Here is an 18,812-nt window from a genome sequence, read left to right as displayed (position 1 = left end):
CTCTGTATGTATATATTTCAATTGACTGATTTCCTGATATGAATTGTAACTCGTTGAAATTGTAACTCGTTGAAATTGTAACTCGTTGAAATTGTTGCATGTTGCATTTATACTTTTGTTCAATATAATATACACACACACACACACACACACACACACACACACACACACACACACACACACACACACACACACACACACACACACACACACACACACACACACACACACATATATATTTGGGCTGCAATTTCTGAGGCTAGTAACTCTGGGTCTTCCTTTCCTGTGGCGGTCCTCATGAGAGCCAGTTTCATCATAGCGCTTGAAGGTTTTTGCAACTGCACTTGAAGAAATGTTCACATTTTCCGCATTGACTAACCTTCATGTCTTAAAGTAATGATGGACTGTCGTTTCTCTTGGCTTATTTGAGATGTTCTTGCCATAATATGGACTTGGTCTTTTACCAAATAGTGCTATCTTCTGTATACCACCCCTACCTTGTCACAACTGATTCACACTGTGAGTCTCCATTAACCTTTAACAAGGCACACCTGTTAATTGAAATGCATTCCAGGTGACTATCTCATGAAGCTGGTTGAGAGAATGCCAAGAGTGTGCAAAGCTGTCATCAAGGCAAATGGTGGCTACTTTGAAGAATCTAAAATCTAAAATATATTTTGATTTGTTTTTTTGGTTACTACATGATTCCATGTGGGTTATTTCATAGTTTTGATGTTTTCACTATTATCCTACAATGTAGACAATAGTAAAAAAAAAAAAAAAAAACTTATGACGGGTACTGTATATATACACTGCGCCAAAAAATAAAGGGAACACTTAAACAACACAATGTAACTCCAAGTCAATCACACTTCTGTGAAATCAAACTGTCCACTTAGGAAGCAACACTGATTGACAATACATTTCACATGCTGTTGTGCAAATGGAATAGACAACAGGTGAAAATTATAGGCAATTAGCAAGACACCCCCAATAAAGGAGTGGGTCTGCAGGTGGTGACCACAGACCACTATTCAGTTCCTATGCTTCCTGGCTGATAGTAGTGCAGCTCATCCAGGATGGCACATCAACGCGAGCTGTGGCAAGAAGGTTTGCTGTATCTGTCAGCGTAGTGTCCAGAGCATGGAGGCGCTACCAGGAGACAGGCTAGTACATCAGGAGACGTGGAGGAGACCGTAGGAGGGCAACAACCCAGCAGCAGGACCGCTACCTCCGCCTTTGTGCAAGGAGGAGCAGGAGGAGCACTGCCAGAGCCCTGCAGAATAACCTCCAGCAGGCCACAAATGTTCAAGTGTCTGCTCAAACAGAAACAGACTCCATGAGGGTGGTATGAGTGCCCGACGTCCACAGGTGGGGGTTGTGCTTACAGCACAACACCGTGCAGGACATTTGGCATTTGCCAGAGAACACCAAGATTGGCAAATTCGCCACTGGTGCCCTGTGCTCTTCACAGATGAAAGCAGGTTCACACTGAGCACATGTGACAGACGTGACAGTCTGGAGACGCCGTGGAGATCGTTCTGCTGCCTGCAACATCCTCCAGCATGACCGGTTTGGCGGTGGATCAGTCATGGTGTGGGGTAGCATTTCTTTGGGGGCTGCACAGCCCTCCATGTGCTCACCAGAGGTAGCCTGCTATTTGCTACCGAGATGAGATCCTCAGACCCCTTGTGAGACCATATGCTGGCGCGGTTGGCCCTGGGTTCCTCCTAATGCAAGACAATGCTAGACCTCATGTGGCTGGAGTGTGTCAGCAGTTCCTGTAAGAGGAAGGCATTGATGCTATGGACTGGCCGCCCGTTCCCCAGACCTGAATCCAATTGAGCACATCTGGGACATCATGTCTCGCTCCATCCACCAACGCCACGTTGCACCACAGACTGTCCAGGAGTTGGCGGATGCTTTAGTCCAGGTCTGGTCGGAGATCCCTCAGGAGACCATCCGCCACCTCATCAGGAGCATGCCCAGGCATTGTAGGGAGGTCATACAGGCACGTGGAGGCCACACACACACTACTGAGCCTCATTTTGACTTGTTTTAAGGACATTACATCAAAGTTGGATCCGTCTTTAGTGTGGTTTTCTACTTTAATTTTGACTCCAAATCCAGACCTCCATGGGTTGATAAATTTGATTTCCATTGATAATTATTGTGTGATTTTGTTGTCAGCACATTCAACTATGTAAAGAAAAAAGTATTTAATAAGAATATTTCATTAATTCAGACCTAGGATGTGTTATTTTAGTGAGCAGTGTATATTGAACAAAAACATAAACACAACATGCAACAATTGCGTCGTCTTTACTGAGTTATTAAGGTTCATATAAGGAAATCAGTCAATTGAAATAAATTCATTAGTACCTAATCTATGGACTTCACATGACTGGGCAGGGGTGGGGCAGCCTCTGGGGAGCAATAAAATGGAGGGAGCTGAAAGTCTGTATTGCCCAGCGATAAAATACAAAATTAATTACTTTAAAATCATACAATGTGATTTTCTGGATTTTTGTTTTAGATTCCGTCTCTCACAGTTGAAGTGTACCTATTATAAAAATTACAGACCTCTACATGCTTTGTAAGTAGGAAAACCTGCAAAATCGGCAGTGTATCTAATACTTGTCCTCCCCACTGTATATGCTGTATACTGTATTTACACATTAAAATGCAAAAACTCAGTCACGCAAAGCACAAATAAAACATCACAGATCACAGAAAAACATTTACATTCCTCCACAAATAAATCCCCAATCAATACTTTAAATTGCCGAACGGCACCAGAACATCAAGATGAAACGTTTTCAGAATTTTGTTCCAGCAATACAGTGCATTAAAACTAAAAGCAGGTTTATCTAGCTCGGTGGAGACACTAGGAACCTCAAGAGTTAACCTATCCTGTGAAAGGATTAGGCAACTCAGGTGGCTGAACCTCAACAGCAAAGTTAGATAAGACGAAAGCTTATAAAGTATAAAGCCTTGGAAAGAAAAAGGGAGTCATGTAGAGATCTAAGGGTCTTTGGCGAAGTCCAGCCAACCTTTTGACACAGGATACAGTGATGAGTATCAAAACGGTCGCCTGGAACAACCCGAAGGCCACTATGGTAGATGGCATCCAAAGGCTTAAGAGTAGTAGCAGCTGCACTTTGATAAATAACATCACCATAATCAAGAACAGATACAAATATTGACTTAACAATCTGCTTCCTACTGCTTGGAGAAAGGCACCATCTGTTTCTATAGAAATAGCCAACTTGAAATCTTAGCTTCTTAAACCAGCTCATCTATATGTTTTGAAACGTCAAATCCACATCAATCCGAAGGCCTAAGTATTAATTCTAAGAGCACAGGGATATTCCAGGTACGAGCTGGATGACATAAAGCATCTCTAGATTAAAGATCAGATATGCTTCATTCATGAAGGGAATTTGAACGGCTCTACAAAAATCTAAAAGATTTCACCCCCCCCCCCGCTCTTTACCCAACGACGTATAACTTATGTCAGTGGGATAATTATCTCTCTGCACGCAGACCTGGACTGAAATAGTGTTGGAAATCTTTAAAGTACATTAAGTGTTTGCTTGAGCCGGCCTGGAGCGCGAGGTGGGCACTTTTGGGACTATCCCATTTCATACAGGCAAGCTAAATCAAGTACAGCTGAAGTATTTGAAATGATACATATTATTTGAACCCATGTCTCTCGGTGAGTGGATTGTGTGTGTGTGTGTGTGTGTTATCATGGCAGAATCAGAATTCTTTAGGTAACATTTGTAAATAAGATGTTTTATTAATTTTCATAAGCATGCTTATGTGGGAAAGTTACTTGGGCCCAGAGAGGGGAGAGGTCGGGTTAGTCTTATCTGTGAATGTGTCTGGAAACTATTCCTAAACCATGTGAGGGGATGGTGTGATTAATGGGGAACCAGTTAGGTGGCTCCACAATGTCTGTGTGCCAGTCACGTAGGCTTGTCCAGGAGGGGGTGTATTTGATATATGTCATTGGATGAGGTAATGTTTTTGGTTCTAAGTGGTACCAAGAACTAGATTAGAACTTAGTTTAGGAGACCAAACTGAACGATAATTTATAGCCAATGCTGTCTGGCTATGTGTGTCTTTGCTATACAGGATCTCAGTTGCCAATATGTAAGCACTCTCAGAGAATTCATTTATGACACTGAATTGATCTGAGAGTCACAGGGCTATGGTGAAGCTCATATAATTAAAAATGGAATTTATGATATCTCTGACTTGTGTGTGGTCTGCTCTCTCATGATTTGGTAATACAGGAAATTTCCACGACAGTGTGTTTTGCCTACCTTCCACATGCTGGCCTCCTTGCCGTAAACCACAGCCATGTTGTTGACCTTGTTCTGCATGATGCTACTCTTCTCGGTGTCGTTCAGCTCCTCAGACACAAAGCCCATGAACGAGTTGTCTGGAGTGTGGGCTGAGGAGAGGAGGGTGAAAGAGAGGGAGGAGAGAAAGGGCAGAGTGAGGGGAAGGGAGAGTGACAGGGGAAAAGATTGAGACAGATACAGAAGAGATAGTAAACACACAGGTGTATACCTTCATCTCATTTGAACGTGAGCTTAACAATATCCTCAGTGAAATGTGAAGAGGTTCTACTGATATTGATATGGCCTGTGCCTCAGTCTAATTCTAATATGCTAATTCGAAAAGGTATTGTAAGTGTGGCTAATCTAAAAGCTGTCTGTATGCTAAAGTCCTGGCATTGTTGTGTTAAGTGGTATGTTAAACCTAGGTGAATTCTGCAGGTATCCATTGTGGGTGCATTATAGCCAGGTGGATAGGTACAGATGTAGGATCTTAATTTGAGCCAGTTTGTTACTGCAGGAAAATAATCCTGCAACAGGAAAAGTTCATTATAATGTGGATTATAATTAATGGCCATTTTTGTAGGGGTTGATACATTTTTCGTTAGGGCAAATCAAGTCTGGCATTTTAAATGGAAATTACAAACTTTAGAAGCCTTTTAAAATCTTGAATACACTAGATGTTTGCATTTCCGTCTCTGCTGGAAAATGCTCAGCAACAAATCAGTGATCATCTGTACTGGTGGTGCAGAATATATAGTGATGCAAAGTGGTGCTGTGGAGGATGGAGTGGGTGAGGGTGGATAAAGTCAAGTGCTCAGTTAGCTCAATGACATGCTATGAAAAGCAGAGCCAGTCAGATAGTGAAGGCCAGGGCTCTATGATGGTGGAATCCTACTGTGTCCCACTGTGGCCTCCCAACTCTCACATCACTGTGGCCTCCCAACTCTCACATCACTGTGGCCTCCCAACTCTCACATCACTGTGGCCTCCCAACTCTCCCATCACTCTGGCCTCCTAACTCTCCCATCACTCTGGCCTCCTAACTCTCACATCACTCTGGCCTCCTAACTCTCACATCACTCTGGCCTCCTAACTCTCACATCACTCTGGCCTCCTAACTCTCACATCACTCTGGCCTCCGAACTCTCACATCACTCTGGACTCCTAACTCTCCCTCCTAACTCTCACATCACTCTGGCCTCCCAACTCTCCCTCCTAACTCTCCCATCACTCTGGCCTCCTAACTCTCTCCTCACTCTGGCCTCCTAACTCTCTCCTCACTCTGGCCTCCTAACTCTCTCCTCACTCTGGCCTCCTAACTCTCTCCTCACTCTGGCCTCCTAACTCTCTCCTCACTCTGGCCTCCTAACTCTCCCATCACTCTGGCCTCCTAACTCTCCCATCACTCTGGCCTCCTAACTCTCACATCACTCTCCCTCCTAACTCTCCCATCACTCTGGCCTCCTAACTCTCACATCACTCTCCCTCCTAACTCTCCCATCACTCTGGCCTCCTAACTCTCACATCACTCTGGCTTCCTAACTCTCCCATCACTCTGGCCTCCTAACTCTCTCCTCACTCTGGCCTCCTAACTCTCTCCTCACTCTGGCCTCCTAACTCTCTCCTCACTCTGGCCTCCTAACTCTCACATCACTCTGGCTTCCCAACTCTCTCCTCACTCTGGCCTCCTCACTCTCTCCTCACTCTGGCCTCCTCACTCTCTCCTCACTCTGGCCTCCTCACTCTCTCCTCACTCTGGCCTCCTAACTCTCACCTCACTCTGGCCTCCTAACTCTCACCTCACTCTCCCTCCTAACTCTCACATCACTCTGGCCTCCTAACTCTCACATCACTCTGGCCTCCTAACTCTCACATCACTCTGGCCTCCTAACTCTCACATCACTCTGGCCTCCGAACTCTCACATCACTCTGGCCTCCGAACTCTCACATCACTCTGGCCTCCGAACTCTCACATCACTCTGGCCTCCTAACTCTCCCATCACTCTGGCCTCCTAACTCTCCCATCACTCTGGCCTCCTAACTCTCCCATCATTCTGGCCTCCTAACTCTCCCATCACTCTGGCCTCCTAACTCTCCCATCACTCTGGCCTCCTAACTCTCCCATCACTCTGGCCTCCTAACTCTCCCATCACTCTGGCCTCCTAACTCTCCCATCACTCTGGCCTCCTAACTCTCCCATCACTCTGGCCTCCTAACTCTCCCATCACTCTGGCCTCCTAACTCTCCCATCACTCTGGCCTCCTAACTCTCCCATCACTCTGGCCTCCTAACTCTCCCATCACTCTGGCCTCCTAACTCTCTCCTCACTCTGGCCTCCTAACTCTCTCCTCACTCTGGCCTCCTAACTCTCTCCTCACTCTGGCCTCCTAACTCTCCCATCACTCTGGCCTCCTAACTCTCTCCTCACTCTGGCCTCCTAACTCTCCCATCACTCTGGCCTCCTAACTCTCCCATCACTCTGGCCTCCTAACCCTCCCATCACTGTGGCCTCCTACCTCTCACATCACCATGTCCTCCAAACTCTCCCTCCTAACTCCCTCCTAACTCTCCCATAAGTAGTTTTGGAGTTGACATCCAATAATAGTGACCTAACCTTTTTAATATGCCATTTACCAAAAGCAAATAATAATTGAGCCCCCAACAAGCACATGGCTATATTCAGGTCTTAATTGTAGCCCTCTTCCCAATACACCTAATATCAGCTGAAAGTTTCATGGGTAGTGCTTTGCCTTGGACCCTCACACTCCTCCCCCTGAATTGCTATAATATAATGACGTTGTTTACGTCCAATACTGCGGTAGACTGAATCAACCATCTGAGACCAGGAAATCTTACAGATTGGGCCTTCAATCATAGTCTGTGCAACCATCGATTGTGTTGTAATACTAAAGAGTGATAACCCATATTGATGTATACTCACGGAACATAGTCATGTACTGTCTGGAGTTGAGATTCCAGTAGCCCCAGTTGGTCCTGTAGCCATGCAGGGTGGCGTAGTCCTCATGGTTGTAGGCCGGCTCTGTCCCGAAGGTGTCAATCACACGGATGTGGCACCTGAAATAAGGAGCACATTTTAACACGACACCAGCGAGCAAATTTACACATCTGACATTTCCTGTCAAAAGTGGATACTGGTATTAAATGTGAGATTAATTTAAAACATCATGTGTATTTCTGAACATGCTGAAAACTGAGAGAACTTGTCAGAACAGACAAAGCCCGACTTCTGAATGCTTGTTTTTGACATGAATGTTTTGTATGAATGTAAACAACTAAATAAATTACGTCACAATAGATTTTTTAGACAGAATTAAATCATTTCAGTAATGGCCACAATGCATCACCACCGCTCTTTTTCCCCCGAAAGCCTTTGTGTTTTCTCAAAGGCCGTAATCACAAGTGGAGGTCTGTGTTGGTTAATCGGTCTTTCAAATAGTGTGTGTGTTTGTGTGTGTGTGTGTGTGTGTGTATGTGTGTGTATTTGTCTGCTCGATATGCAGGGCGTGTGTCTGTTTGACAAGCTATGCGTATGTGTCCGTCAAGAGAGAACACAGAAAAAGCAACAAAGGTTAACTACCATCAATACCGGTTTTCAAGACACACATTGCTGAACATACTATCGGCGACAAAGGCTCACTGTGGAACGGTTGTAAAGTCGCAGTTAATAGATATAGCTGTGCCACTGTTGATGGGAGAGGGGCATCAATCATTTCTGTTGTTCCAAAAGCTACCAAGTGTTGTTTGGGAGCTGAGATGGAAAACCAAGTAATATAAGCAGAATTAAAGGCCAGTTTACCCTCTCAGAAATGTAAGGGCACGTAATTGAACTAGAAGCAGCATGCTAAAGTAATGGCTATGGGGAATACTGAGAAATCGGGTAATAACTATCTCTTGGAATCAAGGAAAAAGGGTGACATGGTAACTCATGGTAACTCACAGATTCCCTACACACGCTCCAAAGCCCTAACAGTTCTGCCCTGGGCTTTGCCAGTCTAGTGAGTGTTAAATCCAGCCACTGTCTGAGCTCAGGGACGGTTAGTAGAAGAAGCTGAAGACCCGCGAGAGCCCAGGGCATTTCCATCCAAAAGAACCCACGCGCACCAACATGTGAAGTATGTAGGAGCATATCAAATTGGGTGTCAGATGAAAGCGAAGAGTCTATATTTTTGGGAAATGAAGATACATTTTTCTTTCCATTTTCCAGCTTAAAAACTTGGCTTGTCTTAGGGATTTCAAGGTTTTACTGCTAACCTACAAAGCATTACATGGGCTTGCTCCTACCTATCTCTCTGATTTGGTCCTGCCGTACATACCTACACGTACGCTACGGTCACAAGACGTAGGCCTCCTAATTGTCCCTAGAATTTTTAAGCAAACAGCTGGAGGCAGGGCTTTCTTCTATAGAGCTCCATTTTTATGGAATGGTCTGTCTGGAGTACTTCTCCTGTCCTATCCGGTGTCCTGTGTGAATTTAAGTATGCTCTCTCTAATTCTCTCTTTCTCTCTCTCGGAGGACCTGAGCCCTAGGACCATGCCTCAGGACTACCTGACATGATGACTCCTTGCTGTCCACAGTCCACCTGGCCGTGCTGCTGCTCCAGTTTCAACTGTTCTGCCTGTGATTATTATTATTTGACCATGCTGGTCATTTATGAACATTTGAATATCTTGGCCATGTTCTGTTATAATCTCGGGCCAGAAGAGGACTGGCCACCCCACATAGCCTGGTTCCTCTCTAGGTTTCTTCCTAGGTTTTGGCCTTTCTAGGGAGTTTTTCCTAGCCACCGTGCTTCTACACCTGCATTGCTTGCTGTTTTGGGTTTTAGGCTGGGTTTCTGTACAGCACTTTGAGATATCAGCTGATGTACGAAGTGCTATATAAATAAATTTGATTTGATTCTTAGAAAATATAACAGAAAAAGTCTTAAAAGGTATCAGAAATACAGTACCAGTCAAAGGTTTGCACACACCTACTCATTCAAGGGTTTTTCTTTATTTGTACTATTTTCTACATTGTAGAATAGTGAAGACATCAAAACTATGAAATAACACATTTGGAAACATGTAGAAACCAAAAAAGTGTTAAACAACTGGAAATATATTCTATATTTGAGATTCTTCGAAGTAGCTACACTTTGCCTTGATGACAGCTTTGCTCACTCTTGGCATTCTCTCAACCAGCTTCAATTAACAGGTGTAACTTGTTAAAAGTTAATGTGTGGAATGTCTTACCTTCTTAATGAGTTTTAGCCAATCATAGCCTTGGTTTCTCAAATGATTGCCTCGCCTGGTTCACCAATTACGTCTCTGATAGAGTTCAGTGTGTCAAATTGGAGGGCCTGTTGTCCGGGCCTCTGGTAGTCTCTATGGGGGTGCCTCAGGGTTCAATTCTTGGACCGACTCTCTTCTCTGTATACATCAATGATGTCGCTCTTGCTGCTGATGAGTCTCTGATCCACCTCTACGCAGACAACACCATTCTGTATACTTCTGGCCCTTCTTTGGACACTGTGTTAACAACCCTCCAGACGAGCTTCAATGCCATACAACTCTCCTTCCGTGGCCTCCATTTGCTCTTAAATACAAGTAAAACTAAATGCATGCTCTTCAACCGATCGCTGCCTGCACCTGCCCGCCCGTCCAACATCACTACTCTGGACGGTTCTGGACAACTACAAATACCTAGGTGTCTGGTTAGACTGTAAACTCTCCTTCCAGACTCACATCAAACATCTCCAATCCAAAGTTAAATCTAGAATTGGCTTCCTATTTCGCAAAATAGCATCCTTCACTCATGCTGCCAAACATACCCTTGTAAAACTGACCATCCTACCGATCCTCGACGACGTCATTTACAAAATAGCCTCCAATACCCTACTCAATAAATTGGATGCAGTCTATCACAGTGCCATTTGTTTTGTCACCAAAGCCCCATATACTACCCACCACTGCGACCTGTACGCTCTCGTTGGCTGGCCCTCGCTTCATACTCATCGCCAATCCCACTGGCTCCAGGTCATCTACAAGACCCTGCTGGGTAAAGTCCCCCCTTATCTCAGCTCGCTGGTCACCATAGCAGCACCCGCCTGTAGCACGCGCTCCAGCAGGTATATCTCTCTGGTCACCCCCAAAACCAATTCTTCCTTTGGCCGCCTCTCCTTCCAGTTCTCTGCTGCCAATGACTGGAACGAACTACAAAAATCTCTAAAACTGGAAACACTTATCTCCCTCACTAGCTTTAAGCACCAACTGTCAGAGCAGCTCACAGATTAATGCACCTGTACATAGCCCATCTATAATTTAGCCCAAACAACTACCTCTCCCCCTACTGTATTTATTTATTTTGCTCCTTTGCACCCCATTATTTCTCTCTTCTTTGCACATTCTTCCACTGCAAATCTACCGTTCCAGTGTTTTACTTTCTATATTGTATTTACTTCGCCACCATGGCCTTTTTTTTGCCTTGACCTCCCTTATCTCACCTCATTTGCTCACATTGTATAAAGACTTATTTTTCTACTGTATTATTGACTGTAAGTTTGTTTTATTCCATGTGTAACTCTTTGTTGTTGTATGTGTTGAACTGCTTTGCTTTATCTTGGCCAGGTCGCAATTGTAAATGAGAACTTGTTCTCAACTTGCCTACCTGGTTAAATAAAGGTTAAATAAAATACAAAAAAATACAAAAATCAGTTATGTTGTGACAATGTTGGGGTGGTATACAGAAGATAGCCCTATTTGGTAAAAGACTAAGTCCATATTATGGCAAGAACAGATCAATTAAGCAAAGAGAAATGACAATCCATTACTTTAAGACATGGAGGTCAGTCAATCAATGTAGAACATTTCAACAACTTTTAAAGTGTCTTCAATTGCAGTCGCAAAAACCATCAAGCACTATGATGAACTATAAGTTCATTAGAGTTACCAGCCTCAGAAATTGCAGCCCAAAGATATGGTTCACAGAGTTCAAGTAACAGATACAGTACCTTGCGAAAGTATTCGCCCCCCTTGAACTTTGCGACCTTTTGCCACATTTCAGGCTTCAAACATAAAGATATAAAACTGTATTTTTTTGTGAAGAATCAACAACAAGTGGGACACAATCATGAAGTGGAACGACATTTATTGGATATTTCAAACTTTTTTAACAAATCAAAAACTGAAAAATTGGGCGTGCAAAATTATTCAGCCCCCTTAAGTTAATACTTTGTAGCGCCACCTTTTGCTGCGATTACAGCTGTAAGCCGCTTGGGGTATGTCTCTACATGGTGGTGGCACTGTACATCTCAACATCAACTGTTCAGAGGAGACTGTGTGAATCAGGCCTTCATGGTCGTATTGCTGCAAAGGAACCACTATATTAAGGTCACCAATAATAAGAAGAGACTTGCTTGGGCCAAGCTGGTGGAAATCTGTCCTTTGGTCTGATGAGTTCAAATTTGAGATTTTTGGTTCCAACCATCGTGACTTTGTGAGACACAGAGTAGGTGAACGGCTGATCTCGGCATGTGTGGTTCCCACCGTGAAGCATGGAGGAGGTGGTGTGATGGTGCTTTGCTGGTGACACTGTCAGTGACCTATTTAGAGCCATTTAGAATTCAAGGCACACTTATCCAGCATGGCTACCACAAGATACACCATCCCATCTCATTTGCCCCTGGGACTATCATTTGTTTTTCAACAGGACAATGACCCAAAACACACCTCTAGGCTGTTTAAGGACTATTTGACCAAGGAGATTGTTGCATCAGCTGACCTGACAATCACCCGACCTCAAACAAATTGAGATGGTTTGAGATGAATTGGACCGCAGAGAGTGAAGAAAAAGTGCTCAGCATGTGTGTGAACTCCTTCAAGACTGTTGGAAATAAAGAAAAACCCTTGAATGAGTAGGTGTGTCCAAACATTTCAGTGGTACTGTACATCAAAACACAATCACGTTGACGTAAATAACCCTGGCAACTGATATCAAAACGTATATTTGGTTTTGGAGATGTTGTTCACCTTCTGCACGCTTAAGAAATATTGCCTTGTGCCTTGTAATACCGTTACCAACAACCCACATATCTGTATGATCATTTTCTAATGTCTCTCCTTCATGTGGAGGGCGGATAATGAGAGTTCGGAGAAGTTACACGTAATGGAAGACATACCAATTAGTTATAGTAATGTTAATGATAGAAATGTTGTTTATAAATTATTAAGTGATTCAACTCAATTTCTCTACAAAAATGACACAAAAAAAAAATCTATAATGGAATTTTTGCAACCTAATTGGCTACAATGGGAAATCATAACAGTCACAAGCCACAGTTGGGTCACCTTCTACTGTTCTCCCTTCCACTGGCATACTGCTTGTTATGTTCAGCTGTTAACTTTCTTTGTCTTCCTGTCGTCTAGTGGTCAAACCCGTAACGGCCGTTGGTGGAAGAAGGTGAGGACCTAGATGCAGCCTGGTAAGTGTTCATCATTATTTTAATAAACTGAACACTAAATACAACAAGGGACCAAAGAAACACCCTAAACAGCTCTGTCAGGTGCAAACCACACTAAACAGAAATTAACTACCCACGAAACCCATGTGGGCAAGAGCTACCTAAGTATGGTTCTCAATCAGAGACAACGACAGACAGCTGTCCCTGATTGAGAACCATACCCAGCCAAAAACAAAGAAATACAAAAACATAGAAAAAATAACATGGAACGCCCACCCTAGTCACACCCTGGCCTAACCAAAATAGAGAATAAAAAGCCTCTCTATGGCCAGGGCGTGACAAAACCAACAGTGTTAAAACAGTCTGAGTCTGGACAACCCCTGCCTCTCTCTCTCTCCCGCTATCTACCTCTATCTCTCACTCTCCAGGTATTGTCACCTCTCCCAGCTGTTAGTGACACCTACCCATGAGCCCCCTCTCTCTCTCCATTTACCTTAACCAGCATCCTCACTGCTGAGCACCTACCTACACCGGACGTTCAAGGATGTTGAAAAGTAGATGAGCTTTGGTCAGTCCGCCTTGGCTTTTAGATGTTAATGTCAAAAGGACGGACCGGACTGGACCAAATCTGGATCTATCATAGACGTATGTTTCACAAGTTTGGCTAGCACAGTACAGTACAGTGCAGGACAGTAGAGTACAGTACAGTGAGTAGAGCATAGCAGAGTACTGTTCAATACAATAGTACAGTACAATATAGAACACTAAAGAAAAGTTGAGTATAGTACAGTATACAATATACTCTACTATACTGAACTATACTCTACTGTACTGTACTGTATTCTACTGCACTGAACTCTACCCTACCCTACTCTGCTTTGCTGTATTGTGCTCTACTGTACTGTATTATACTCTAACGTACTGTATTGTACTGTACTGTAATCTACCGTGCTGTGCTGTGCTGTGCTGTGCTGTGCTGTGCTGTGCTGTGATGTCCAAACAGAGAATGATATTTATTCATATCCATCATTATACATTTCTGTGTTGTACAGCTCAGGGACCCATGATGTAATTCTGTTACCGTAATTCTGTTACCGTAATTTTGTTACCGGGTGTAAATCCACTTTACTTACTTACTTCAATAACATAAATAGATTTTTTCAAACTCAAGGTACCATGACATAGCTGACACCCCACTTTTTTCTGCTGACATCTTTGAATCTTAATTCAGAGCAGAGATTTTGTTTTTGAAATATGTGGGCACCTAACAACCTGAGAGAGATTTTACCGCAATTACATTACGGTTTGATCCGCACAGTTCTTCCACTCAATTCGTTTTTGACACATCTTCTGTGGACACTGTTAAAAGTAATCCTTCTGGAGAGTTTTATCGTTTGTTCAACTTTGAAATCAATCGTTTTCGTTTGGCATACATTTTTAAAGTCAAAGCGTTGTTCCGTTACCGTGGAATACCAAGCAGAGTGTGCGTGTGGATAGATAGAGCCATGGTTTCTCCTAGTTTGAGACAGGGCTGAAATGTTCTGCTAGAATCAGATTTTCAAGTAGACACATAAGCACTTGAAGCAGAGCTGTAGTCTATCGATAACATATTTTCCAGAAAGAAATACAAGTTAGAATCTCATATTTCCATGTGTACCTCACAACGCGTCTGTGCTGCTGACCAGTGGTCACCGAGGCCCCTTTGACAGAGAAGTTTGCAATGTTTCCCTTGGATGTTTTTCAGCAGCGGGGCCAGATTCATTTTTTCTTTCAGTGGTGGCCACAATTTAGCAGCGGCGTGTGTGTGTGTGTGCGTGCGTAGATGTGTGTAACTTCCCCTTCTAACACTGTGTTCCAGATTCACTGGCTCCATTTCAAAGTAAATAACACACACTGCATTAAATACAACAGCCTGCACCATGGGCACCGTTTAACACCGCAGTGACTCACACCATGCAACTACTGGGTATTTTTTTTTGCAACGTTGTCCTGACGTTATTAATGTGTTGCTATTGTGTCAACACGACAGCAAAGATTGCTAGGCCTATATTCGGAGATGCAGTGTCTAGTGTGCGTTTCCTGTGTGTGTGTGTGTGTGTTCATGGGCTATTTTCAAGCATGTGAACACGATTGATACACATTTCACTGTAGGCATAATATTTTTACCATGCTGCCCAAGGTGACGCAGCTATTTCTGTGACACTTTGGTGTGTTCTTCTGCAAACGAGCACAGGGCATTAGATCGACAGCGACATATCTCGAAGGGAGCGTCTAAAAGTGCCATGCCTCTTTGAGCAGCTGTAAGTCAAGGGGGCCGCTTTCAGAGCGGTGTCATGAAACATTGATGAGAGATTTAACTTTCAGTTCTGCCTCGCTCCCTCCCACCCTTTCTCCATCCCTCTCTCTCTCTCTCTCTCATCCCTCCCTCCCTCTCTCTCTCTCATCCCTCCCTCCCTCTCTCTCCCTCCCACTCTCTCCATCCCTCCCTCTCTTTATCCCTCACTCCCTTTATCCCTCCCTCCCTCTCTCTCTCTCATCCCTCCCTCCCTCTCTCTCCCTCCCACTCTCTCCATCCCTCCATCCCTCCCTTTATCCCTCACTCCCTTTATCGCTCCCTCCCTCCCTCATCCCTCTCTTCCTTTATCCCTCTCTACCTCCCTCTCTCTCATCCATCCCTCCCTCCCTCCCTCCCTTTATCCCTCCATCTCTCCCTCCCTCCCTCCCGCACTCTCTCCATCCCTCCCTCCCTTTATCCCTCCCTACCTATCTCTCTCTCTCTCATCCCTCCCTCTCTCTCTCTCATCCATCCCTCCCTCCCTTTATCCCTCCCATTTATCCCTCCCTTTATCCCTCCCTCCATCCTTCCCTCCCTCCCTTTATCCCTCCCTCCCTTTATCCCTCCCTCCCTCCCTCTACCCCTCCCTCCCTTTACCCCTCCCTTCCTTTATCCCTCCCTCCCTTTATCCCTCCCTCCCTTTATCCCTCCCTCCCTTTATCCCTCCCTTCCTTTATCCATCCCTCCCTTTATCCCTCCCGCCCTTTATCCCTCCCTCCCTCCATACCTCCTCTCCCTTTATCCCTCCCTCCCTCCCTTTATCCCTCCCTCCCTCCCTTTATCCCTCCCTCCATCCTTCCCTCCCTCCCTTTATCCCTCCCTCCCTTTATCCCTCCCTCCCTCTATCCCTCCCTCCCTTTACCCCTCCCTCCCTTTACCCCTCCCTCCCTTTATCCCTCCCTCCCTTTATCCCTCCCTCCCTTTATCCCTCCCTTCCTTTATCCATCCCTCCCTTTATCCCTCCCGCCCTTTATCCCTCCCTCCCTCCATACCTCCCTCCCTTTATCCCTCCCTCCCTCCCTTTATCCCTCCCTCCCTCCATCCCTCCCTCCCTTTATCCCTCCCTTCCTTTATCCATCCCTCCCTTTATCCCTCCCTCCCTCCATACCTCCCTCCCTTTATCCCTCCCTCCCTCCCTTTATCCCTCCCTCCATCCTTCCCTCCCTCCCTTTATCCCTCCCTCCCTTTATCCCTCCCTCCCTTTATCCCTCCCTCCCTCTATCCCTCCCTCCCTTTACCCCTCCCTCCCTTTACCCCTCCCTTCCTTTATCCCTCCCTCCCTTTATCCCTCCCTCCCCCTTTATCCCTCCCTCCCTTTATCCCTCCCTTCCTTTATCCATCCCTCCCTTTATCCCTCCCGCCCTTTATCCCTCCCTCCCTCCATACCTCCCTCCCTTTATCCCTCCCTCCCTCCCTTTATCCCTCCCTCCCTCCATCCCTCCCTCCCTTTATCCCTCCCTCCCTCCCTCCATACCTCCCTCCCTTTATCCCTCCCTCCCTCCCTTTATCCCTCCCTCCCTCCATCCCTCCCTCCCTTTATCCCTCCCTCCCTTTATCCCTCCCTTCCTTTATCCATCCCTCCCTTTATCCCTCCCTCCCTTTATCCCTCCCTCCCTCCATACCTCCCTCCCTTTATCCCTCCCTCCCTCCCTTTATCCCTCCCTCCCTCCCTTTATCCCTCCCTCCATCCTTCCCTCCCTCCCTTTATCCCTCCCTCCCTCTATCCCTCCCTCCCTTTACCCCTCCCTCCCTTTACCCCTCCCTTCCTTTATCCCTCCCTCCCTTTATCCCTCCCTCCCTTTATCCCTCCCTCCCTTTAGCCCTCCCTTCCTTTATCCATCCCTCCCTTTATCCCTCCCGCCCTTTATCCCTCCCTCCCCCTCCATACCTCCCTCCCTTTATCCCTCCCTCCCTCCCTTTATCCCTCCCTCCCTCCATCCCTCCCTCCCTTTATCCCTCCCTCCCTCCCTCATCGTCTCAAAAACAGGAGAATCTTCTGCCAACAGACAAGATTACCCTGGATGTGTGAAGGGGATGGTGGGATGGAGAGAAGGAGGGATGAAGGGATGAAAAGAAGGAAGTAAATGGCTTTGGAGTTACTGAGTGGAATATCTGGTAGCATATCTAGCAGAGGATCAGAGTGGGGACTAATCTTGGTTAAATTGTTGCTTGTAGCGGGAACGGTCCCTAGGGGGCGACGGGGTGGGAGGCTGTCACCCAAATCCTGTTTAGATTTAAACCACTGAAATACTGTAGATAAATATGTGTTCTACATCACAAACCACTGATATAGATAAATATGTGTTCTACATCACAAACCACTGATATAGATAAATATGTGTTCTACATCACAAACCACTGATATAGATAAATATGTGTTCTACATCACACACCACTGATATAGATAAATATGTGTTCTACATCACAAACCACTGATATAGATAAATGTGTGTTCTACATCACAAACCACTGATATAGATAAATGTGTGTTCTACATCACAAACCACTGATATAGATAAATGTGTGTTCTACATCACAAACCACTGATATAGATACATATGTGTTCTACATCACAAACCACTGATATAGATAAATGTGTGTTCTACATCACAAACCACTGATATAGATACATATGTGTTCTACATCACAAACCACTGATATAGATAAATGTGTGTTCTACATCACAAATCACTGATATAGATAAATGTGTGTTCTACATCACAAACCACTGATATAGATACATATAAAGTTTCTTATACACTGAGTATACAAAACATTTGGAACACCTGTTCTTGTATCAAAAATGGTCCACCACCCAAAGGACATCCAGCCAACTTGACACAAATGTGAGAAGCATTGGAGTCAACATGGGCCACCATCCCTGCGGAACACTTTAAACGCCCTGTAGAGTCTCTGCCCCAATGAATTGAGGCTGTTCTGAGGGCAAAAGGGGGTGCAGCTCAATATTATGAAAGGTGTTCCTGATGTTTTGTGCACTCAGTGTACATTACGTTATCTTGTTCAAAAAGGGGGAAAAGGTAACTGTGGCTTGTAAATACAGTGATCAGTGCTCCCAGTAGCCGATCATGAGGTGAGTAAGTTTGTGAGGTGAGAAATGGCCTGGGTTGCGGAGTGTGTGTGTGTGTGTGCTTACGTAACATTTTCTGTGTGTGTGTGTGTGTGCGCACGTGTATACTGTATGTATGCCCTCGCAAGTCCTCCTCCAGCTCTGCTCTATCAGAGCAGTAAATTCACCATGCGTATGTAAAGGACGTCACACTGCTTGCTTAACGAGTACCTCTTCCTCCCGATTCAATTCATAACTGGCGCGAACTCAGGACCTCTGCCTTGCTAGCACACGTGGCGAAAAGCTAGCTGGCCCAAGTGGGGAGACTTCAGGTTGAGGAGTACGTTTCACACATCCCCTTGTGCTGCACGTACCTAGGGATCAATAGTGTATCCCCCCCGACAATCAGTTGCAAGGTGTGATTTAAAGCTGCGCAATATCAGCTTTCAGCATCTTTACCAGACCTCTGCCCTCTTCCTTTCACTGACCCCCCCTCCTCTTTTTCTTCCCCTGAACGCACACACACATACCCACATGCACGCGCACAGGCACACACACAAACACACACACACACACACACACACACACACACACACACA

General features: G+C 45.1%; 1 protein-coding gene across 1 annotated transcript in view; it reads right to left on the bottom strand.

Annotated features, from left to right (window-relative positions):
• Positions 1-18,812, bottom strand: part of LOC135522819 (alpha-1,6-mannosylglycoprotein 6-beta-N-acetylglucosaminyltransferase B-like) — a 177,910-nt gene that overhangs the window by 18,106 nt on the left and 140,992 nt on the right. Inside the window, exons 10-11 of the mRNA XM_064949441.1 lie at positions 7,294-7,427; positions 4,332-4,462 (exon numbers count right to left, since the gene is read on the bottom strand). Of these exons, the coding sequence (XP_064805513.1) occupies positions 4,332-4,462; positions 7,294-7,427 (265 nt within the window). The remainder of the gene's footprint in view (positions 1-4,331; positions 4,463-7,293; positions 7,428-18,812) is intronic.

Source organism: Oncorhynchus masou, chromosome 4, assembly GCF_036934945.1.
Source record: "Oncorhynchus masou masou isolate Uvic2021 chromosome 4, UVic_Omas_1.1, whole genome shotgun sequence".
NCBI lineage: Eukaryota > Metazoa > Chordata > Actinopteri > Salmoniformes > Salmonidae > Oncorhynchus > Oncorhynchus masou.
The sequence above is the reverse complement of the archived record's forward strand: the minus strand, read 5'-3'. Positions and strand labels throughout refer to the sequence as shown.